This window comes from Salvia splendens, chromosome 22, assembly GCF_004379255.2.
Source record: "Salvia splendens isolate huo1 chromosome 22, SspV2, whole genome shotgun sequence".
NCBI classification, from domain to species: domain Eukaryota; kingdom Viridiplantae; phylum Streptophyta; class Magnoliopsida; order Lamiales; family Lamiaceae; genus Salvia; species Salvia splendens.
The window spans coordinates 22,386,652-22,396,279 of record NC_056053.1 but is presented as its reverse complement, the minus strand read 5'-3'; the positions used below and the strand labels follow the sequence as shown (position 1 = coordinate 22,396,279).

Genomic DNA, 9,628 nt, shown 5'->3' with positions numbered 1-9,628 from the left:
CTTTGGAATGGTGAGAGCAAGAAGAAGTGGTACAAACTTGGTTGCACACCAAGTGTTTGATAAAACACTCATTCCAAAATTCAAAATAAATTTACTAAATGGAACCGTCCAAAATGGATTAAGTTACATTAATAAAATATATTTATTAGATTTGGGTTAATTAGATATTAGACATTAATAAAATATTTTTATTAACTTAATCCGGTCAAAATGTAATTAAATTCGTTGACCGTCAAATTTTTGACGGAACCGTCCAAAATGGACTAAATGTGACCCGTTTTTATTTATGAGGGACCGAATAATTCAAAAGATAATATTTTGGACTAAAATAAAAAAATCGCAATATGTTAAGGATCAAAATGAACTTAAGTCAAAAATAAAATAGGTTATAACCGTATAGGTACCCAAACAATGTATAACTCCTTAAATCAAACAATTTTTCTGGAATAAAACCCAACACATGGACAGGCTTCGAATGGCCCATCAGGCATTTTGGGATTATAAATTTGGACCTTCTATACATGGATCCTACACCATAGGGTATTTTGGGAATTACGTGACATCCAATCATCACATTATGGATTGTGACATGTGGTTAAGGTTGTCGGGCCATGTGATTCCGTGCCGAAAAAGCTGATGCAGCTGATATGTCGGAAAAAGTGGCAGAGGATATCGCTGTTTTGCTAGATTTGCGGCGTAAATAGCAATTATACTAATGATTGACACGTCTTCTCTTTGTTCTCGTTTGCTAAGGTAAGATTAATATTCTTTAAACCATTGTCAAATTCTTATCGTTATGAAATTAGAATATTAAATTAGAATATTTTAATTTTTTTTTCAATTGTCTCATCCATGTATAAAATATTATCTTTTGATAATATTTAAAATATTACTATGTTAAATATATAATTTTCTTTATATTTTTATTTCTTTTCTTATTCTATTGAAATAATGTTGTTTTTTACATTACCAAAAAATATCATTTTTGCTATAGAACGGAATAAATGAAAATTTGTAACTTAATGATTTAATATATCAATTTCACAGGTTATATGTCTAATAAGAATTTGACTTACACTTCATGATCTTAATAGCTATTATCCCAAAAAATTAAGAGAACTGATAGTGCTATCTCCCACTCTTATCAAATTGGTTAACAAATTGCACATAATGAACGTATGCAATAACCTGTCTTAAACACACTTAAATGCTTCTTCTACTAATACTATCCCCTCAATAAAAACATGATTTTTTTTCTTTTTTGCACCAACCACCATAGTATTAAAAAAACACTGAATTAATTATTTTTTCAGGTAGTTAAAAGTACAATATGCTACTATTAAGCAACAAATCGAGTCATCACATTAGTCCTTCCTAAAATTGCATAAATGCTTAAAATCGTGTTTAGTCCACTGGTATACTATATCGATGCAACCTCCTCTTTTAATGATTCCAATATCTTTGAGGAAATATGAGTATGCAATTCTTGAAACTAAGCTACGATATAAATGTCTGTTTTCCAATGCCATGAAGCATTTAAATTTCACATCTCCATTATTTTCTCATCCAACACTGCTGCTCAGGGCAGAGGCAACCACGCAAAATCTTGCTCGTCTTTTACACTTGCCAGTATTGTGCATCAGAAATACACAACAACGCACATCTCTGCTTTCGTGCTATGTAATCCGAATGCAGGCCGAAACCCAAGATGAAGTACAACAAAGGCCATTACAACTAAACCTTGAGACGAAAAACCATTAGAACCAAAATTCGACATAAATCTACTTATAAAATATGTGGGCGGAAAAAAAATAGAATAAAAGTATAAAAGTGCAAAGGATGATGACAGTAAAAGCTCAAATTCACAAGGGCTTGTATAAAATCGAAGATCCAGCCTCCTCAGAACGGTTAGCCAGAAACTATGCACATCAATCTTCAGTATATCTTGGCGCCAAAAGCTCAGGCTTCTCCAGGAGTCAAACTATGTACAGGTAGATTAGGACCTCTATCCTCCCAGTAGTGTTTGGAGAGGTTAACATTGATGCTCAGATGAGGTGGGACATCAGAGACCGGATAGATAAAGAAATGAGCTCTTCAGATAACCGACAGTTTGAAGATTATCCCAGCAGGATGAGGGTTCAGAACCTGCTGAAGAGCCAGGACAATTAAGATATATGAATTAGATCCACATAAAACAAAGTCCATTTTAGAAGTAAATTTTGTATGTCATAGTGCAGCCAAACACCTGACACAAGCACATTTAACAGTCAAAAAATGACATGGACGGAAAAATCATGCAACAACTGAAAGTGGGGTTCCAGCCTAAAGGTTGCCCACTAAAGGTGTAATAGCATTTTAAGCCGGTTAGGATACTTACAAAGTGTAAGACTAATGAGTTTATTTCCCCATCAGGAGTATAAAATGGAAGTGGGTTCCAACCTAAATGCAAAGGCAGATGTGAAAACCTCTGCTTTATGCAATATAGTGTTTCACAAGCGCATTATTTCAAGTAGCAAAAAGTATATTTGGAATCTCCAGATAAAAAAAATGCCTTACTGTTTTCCTCACAAACAAAAGCAGGAAAGTAACCGTGCCCTATCCCAGGTTTTGTGGAAACTTAAACAATACCTATAGGTTTAAAAGTTATAATCCCTTTTAGCTATTATCAGTAAACTATAGACCCAAACGAAAAGTAAAGCAAACAGTGTTTTAATATGCACAAAACTATATCCAGATCAATCATACCGAACAGTCAGAACTCAGCAGAAAAACAAGAAATTATATGAGCATGGGAACAAAAATTAAGCACGGGAAATAGAAGCAAACTTACAGGACTTAAATTGAGCAGGTAGCCTATAAATTTACAGTCCTACTGCCATGACTGCTTGTATCTGAAGTTTTCTTTATCCCACCCTCCGTCGGGTTCCGTCCTCTTCAAACCTGAAACTGGATAGAGCCTAGCTTGTTCCTCTGCTTGCGCACGTGTACTGATAACAGAGTGTTGACTTGATAAATGAGGCAAATTATCTTCCCTGGCATCACCTTCAACAGTTCCAGGGCCAGCATTGAGGTCAAGACCTTGTCTACTCCATGTTCGGCTGTTTTCCAGTCCACTATTGCTGCTATTATCTGGAAGGCTGACCATAAACGGTCTCTGAAATTGGGTTGAAATTGCACCAACTGGTCCCAACAACTGAGAATTGACAGGTGGTACAAAAAACCTAGTACCAGATGAGGCATCTGCATATGAGGTTCCACCGATTGGAAAACTGGCAGATGGAAGAGGAAAAGAGTGCCCATAAGGGAACACAGGAAACTGGAAAGGACCAGATGGGAATGACACAGCAGGAGATGATGACAATACTGATCCACGGTAAGCATCAGGTGTAAATGAAGATATGCTAGCAGGGCTAAACATTCTCTGTGATGCTCCAGGTGGAATTACTGGAAAGGATTGGTCGGTACGATCAGGTATAATTGATGGAATCGCCACAGTTGAATAAGTACTAGCTGGTGGGAACCAAGACGACAAACCACCTAGTCCTGGATTATTTGCTCTAAGACCAATAGAAGGCAACTGGGATGTCAAAGCAACTTTGACTTGTTGAGTGGTCCTTAAGTGCTCTGCACTACCATCATCAAACCCAGGCTGATCATTGAGATCAAAACCCCTTTGAACATCAGCAGACATTAAGTCTCCCGAGGGTTTGAGATGCAATAAAGAACTCTCTTCATTATAACTCCGGCTGGTAGAACACTGTCCATTCTCATTGGATTCATCAACTCTATTCAAATCAAGATCCAGCCCACCAGAGCCAAGAACTGGTGTAAAACCAGAACTGTTATTAAGCAATATAGAACTATCATTAACCACATAAGAATCTCGAGAAGCTGTCTCCTCAAGAACTTTTTCATCTGGCTCATTTAGGTCTATATTGAGATCTATATCCAACATAGTGCGGCCATTTTTACTGGCAGAAGCATCACATGAGAAATTAGTTGTAGCCAAAGGCGCTTCAATTGCTTTTCTAGGTTCAGCTGGCCGAAATGCACTAGTGGCAGCAGATCCCTTCCAACCCAATTCCCCTTTACTTCTCAGTAGGTCCTCTGGAGGAACAAAGGGGCCCTTTGCAGCAGCAGCCACAGTAATGGAAGCAGGATGGAGGGTAGGATAAGGATTTACAGAAAATTGCAGACTGTTGGACATCTGAACAGCTGTTGAAACAGAGGCCGCCAAACTCTCTGGCTCCCCAAATTTTCCATCATCAACAGTAAACCCTTCATTCAAATCAAACCTTACTTTCGTATCTGAATCTGCTCCTGCTGCAGCAGAGGGCGTTTTGGCAACATTTGAAGCAGATTCTACTTCGTCAACTTTACTGCCAAGAGGCTTTGATCCTCTAATGTTGTTATTTGTATGCCCTTCATTGGCAACAGATGCAGGAAACCCTGTCTCAGGCAGTGAAACTGGTTCGTTGATCACTTTCTTTTCTGTAGCTGTTTCCATATTATGACTTTTTAGACCATGACTAGTGGAACATGAACCAGCACTACAGGCATCAGGAGCTGTGTTTCTGTCCACTCTCCTATTGATGTCACCCCTTTCAACCTCACTCACAAAAGCCTTGATATTCTTTTCATCAATTTCCCTAACTTTCATTTCATCACCATCTTCAGAAAGTATTGGTTGTGATGAGGTTTGTTGTGGCTTCTCATCAATAACTCTATCTTTGAGTTCAGACTTTACAACTGTAGCAGTGATTTTCTTCATGGGATTAGCACCCACCATCAATCCATCCTTCAAATCACTCTTGCACTCGATATTACACAATTGGTTCAGAGATGCATCTTCAGCAATAGTAATCCCCTTAGCTGTGTCTGAGAGATCATCACCAGATTTGTACTCGGTCCCTGCAACATTAGTTCCATTTTTTTTACAGTCGACAATATTATCCATGCAAGAATCACTTGTTGGGGTCTTTTCCTCCTGATATTCTTCATTTACTTCACCATCTCCAGTCTTCTGATTGGCACCAGTCAATTGAGTCAAATTCTTACTAACCTCTATTTTATGGTCAGCAGTGCTTCTAGAATCTGTGCTAGCATTGTCATAGGGTTTGTTTTTCTCTCCAGCTGCCATGTCTGCAGAAGTATGGGATGGACGACGATCCATGTCCGGAGTAAATGATGCTTGTTTAGGCACATGTAATCCATCTTCCAAGCATGAACCATTTAAAAAAACCTGTTTCTTGAGACCACCTTCTCCGTCACCACAAAGCTGCTGACTTTCAGTTCCTCGAATTTGATCTTCGGGAGAAGACTTTGATTTTGCATCAGCACTAACGCAAACTCCTGTTGCAGGTGTGCTTCTTTCAGTTGAACCAGTAGGTGAAATCAACTCTGATCTTGACATTTCACCAGCTGCCACACTAGCAAGTAAGTTCATCCCTACATCATCCTCAGGAGATAATGAAGAGTGCGCTTCCGAATATTTAACACAGCTTTCAATTAAAGCATTCATGGGGCTAAAAGAAGTTTCATGCAACTTTCCACATTTTAGTTGGTTCTTTTTTGGGCCTTCCGCAGATTGCCTGGAGTCTTCAGCTGACATACTTTTTTCTTCTTCGAGAAGAACAGCAGCTGACCCAGATCCACTCACTATACCTTTCATATCATTGACTCGACAAGATTCAACATTCGTGTCAGGACTAGCATTACATCGAAGAACATCACTCTTCGTCCTTGAGTTATTGTCGAACTGATCAAGTTTGTCCAAAAGCACTGGTTGAGATGATTGGCTACTCAGAGCAGAAGGATCTTCAGGAGATACTCCACTGACACCTTGACTTGGACTCCGTGACCGGTTTGGTATCTTAACAATTAGCTTCGGATTGCCTGCTTCAAGCAACGGTCCATCACTAACCCTTTCAGTCGCCATACCAGATTGAGATACTTTATCTGAGGTACAATTTCTTATCGATGATAAACTTCTGCTAGAGCTGCTGTCTTTGTGAACTCCACTAACCCCTGGAAAACCACCACCTTTTCTATTTCGAGAGCTACTGCTTGATATCTTACTAGCAGATGCAGAAATAGCAGCCGAAATCTTTCCCTCCTCCTTTGTTGAAATTGACGGACTGTAAATATGAGACTGATTTGAACTGCTGCTCCTATCCTCCCTAGTCAGAGGGGCTTCAGGAGTGTCACTGCCACCAGTAGAAGTTCCAGGTTGGCTCTCCTTAACAGATGCCGCTGGCGAAGATGGTTTTACTGGACCAGGAGATGAAGATGCAGACTTTGTGTTATTTTCTCCATGCGAGGACTTTACTGAAGTTGTTTTAGATGCAGAATGTTGAGTGATAGAGCTTTTCACAGCAACATCAGATCCACTAAGTGTTCTGCTACCAGCATGGGAAGCCTCTGGGAGGCGTGATTTGGAAGACCACACGGGTCCACCTTGGGCGGAACCAGTCTCCGCGTCAATATTAGTCATTTCCGCCTGAACACGTTTCTTCCACGTGTCAACTAAACTTCGAGCCTTTCTTTGAATTTCTACGTTTTTATGTGATCGTAGATGATTCACAGATCTACCAATGTTGCATGTTTGGAGCGCAGGGAGGTTTACAGGAAGTTTATCCAGTGCACAAAGTAAAACCAAAAGAAATTCCTCCACAGATTTGTCAGCATCCTTTGAATTATTCCCACCACCAACCTTCCCCTTATGGATCTCCTGGAGCCACTCATCAAATACAGACAAACCCTTCAGCTGCACAAACCGACTGAGGCACTCAATCTTCTCAGTTGCAGCTATTACACCAGCAAGCATAGAACGGCTAATTAAATCCAATTTCTTCTCCACTCTATGCTGCATTAATTGTAAAAGCTTCTCAACCCCTTCAAAATCTACAACTCCACCTTTCTCGGATATTTTTGCAATATCAGATTTCACATTATTTTCAATTTTGTGTGGACCAGAGCCACTATCATCTGTCTTTGAGAAACGCTCCCGTTTGATAGAATCAGTGGAATGGTCTCCTCTTTCCCTTTTTTTACCCTTGGTTTGAGAAGGAAGGGAAGTTCCACTATTCTGGGCATTCTCTGAACTAGGTTTCAATTGTGCTGCTGAAGTTAGGCCATTAGCTTGTTTCGGGGAGCGGCCACCAGGCTGCAATGTTCCGTGCATTTCTTTCTTTGTTTTGTCTAAAAGCTGGTTTACTTCTTCTTGATGCTCCTGCAAGTTATGCGTAAATGTTTAGAGAAAGATTCTGATGGAATGAAAAACTCAGCAAGGCCACCTTACCCCAACAGTTCACTAATCAGTAAAACATATAACTGAAGGGAGAAAAAATTATAGAAAAATGCCAACAACAACTAACATTAAAGTAATCTTGATCTGTTAGCCACCATAAACACTTGTTTTCAATGTCATAGACGCGCCGACAAACAAAAGAGGATGTCCCTGTGGGAAGTTCAGCACCTCTAGGAAGAAATGCAACTTTACACGGATGAAGTAAAGAGGCAGCAAGGGTTTCGTCTTTATGAAAGGAGTAAAAGATTTCGTTTGGTGCACCGTCCAAGAGAGGACCTTTTTCGAGAGTTAGCTCAGCAGGTCGATAAAGCCAATTAACTCCTATCCGCAAGTTATTATCTTTACTTAATGTCAACCGACGAATTAAACCAATAAAAGGCGGAGAATCCTGTGGAGGTTTGAAAAGAGCACAATCGCCAACATTGATTTTGCGACCATCCTGCAAAACATGAAGAAAACACATGATAGTCAAGTTTCATGCAATCCATTGACATTTTGCTTCTTAAAAAATAAACCTGAATGGCTGACAAGCCATACTATATAACTGGAAAAGGTGCAGTGAGTTTATTTGGGATGTGTACTTCAGAAAATTAGTCCAAATTACACTTAAGTCACATGGTATTCCATTTTCCTCAAATATAATGTAAAAAAGAATCAAAACTACGATTGGTTGAGATTACTATTCCCCAAAAGAAATCATTATTAGATTCATCAAAAGTCAGAAGCAAGTATTAATCATAATAAGTAGTAGCAGTTATAGATGATACTATAAGGTATACAGAACCAATATTTCCATACATCTGAGAAGTATAAATTACTAAACTCACATTCCATATACAGGTGAGGAACCTAATCTAATTCAAAAACCAGTGAATAATCATCATCCACAAGAATCAAAACAGCATTGATTGATCAAATAAACAGACAAAGCCTAGACAAAATACAATTCACCTCATAGCCCCTTCATTCATTAGAATGTACCTTAATACCGATTTCTTTCCTGATCATTATTTCTTATGAAGTTTTTGATGGCCAATTACAGTTAATAGTCTTTAGTTTCTTAAGCAATCCTTCATACTACAAATTAGGATTTTCTAAACTTCGCAGGGTTGTATATAGTCGGTATCAATTCTCATGTGACATAGTAAACGTGGTAAACCACTAGCTATTTGAGGAATGAAATTGCTGTTTTCTGAAGTTTTGGCAGGTCAATCTGTCAACTGCCAACAGAAAAATGCAAAATCCTGGCCCAGCAGTACAACTAGTAGAAAATCCGCCAAAACACTATTCATGAAGCAGAGGGAATATTTTCATATCTGCATACAATTAACATAAAGCTATTCACAAAATCCACGCTAAAGCACAAGGCACATATGAAATGTTCCCATAATAAATCTTATGCATTAATGCATAAAACATCAACAGTTTAGTACATATATACCCGACTAAAATCGCCAATTATTGACATATTCAATCAAAACCTGACAGTATATTCAATCAAAACAATCGACCGATACTATTAAAGAATCAAAACTTTGACAAGCAAAAAGGAGTCCACACCTTAAAAAACGAATTTGAATCCGCAGCAATTACAGTTGGGTGCATATGCCAACTGATACTGCACTGTAGACTTCTGCAACTCCCCTCACCTTCCCTCCGAAACCTCCCATGCATAATAAAAATCCCTTCTTTGCATTTTTCCGAGATTCAACACAACCCCAAAAACTGCCTTCAACCATCAATTCAAATCAATTGCCCTATAACTTCACCCTTTCCGCTTCTCGCAAATCCAAAACCCTAAATATCTCGATTATTCAAAAAACCCTAGAAATCCCTAATTGGCAATCAAAAAACCCTAAACCATCCGAAATTAATGATCGAAAACGGCCTTCAACACCTGAAAGTAGCAGCTGCTTCAATTGCGCGATCTGCAAAACGCGGAAATCACAAACTAATTCAACCTTCCGATCCCGAACACGTCATATGCATATACCCAAATCGAGTGAACTAAACAGCAATTTTGCAGGATATGGTAAATCAATATATAGGTTGAGGGCACAGTTAGCGGACTAGATGAATCTGATACAAGAGAGAATTTTTTTAGAAATGAACAGACTGACAAAGGGTGCGACGCAGTTCTTATTTTCTCATTGGGCGAACGGAATTTAGTGATAATTATGAATCTACTCCTTTAGATTTAGGAAATCTCATTTGTAGCCCTTCTGTTTCCATAAATAAATTGTTGACCCAATATTCATTTACTTGGATTTACTAATTAAAGCCAATAATTATTGTTCCTTATATACCTGATAAGTATCT

General features: G+C 38.6%; 1 protein-coding gene across 2 annotated transcripts; it reads right to left on the bottom strand.

The window, feature by feature from the left end:
• Nucleotides 1-1,535: 1,535 nt before the first annotated feature.
• Nucleotides 1,536-9,405, bottom strand: LOC121785814. 2 transcript variants are annotated; one of them, XM_042184260.1, is made up of 4 exons: nt 8,870-9,405; nt 7,377-7,748; nt 2,831-7,231; nt 1,536-2,148 (listed from the first exon to the last, which is right to left on the bottom strand). In XM_042184260.1, the coding sequence occupies exons 1-3, from the start codon at nt 8,981-8,983 to the stop codon at nt 2,870-2,872; spliced, it is 4,848 nt and encodes a 1,615-aa protein (XP_042040194.1). In that variant the 5' UTR covers nt 8,984-9,405; the 3' UTR covers nt 1,536-2,148; nt 2,831-2,869. The 2 variants fall into 2 exon arrangements, with proteins under 2 accessions (XP_042040194.1, XP_042040195.1); XM_042184261.1 differs by having other exon boundaries at nt 1,536-2,145.
• Between the last annotated feature and the right edge of the window lie 223 nt (nt 9,406-9,628).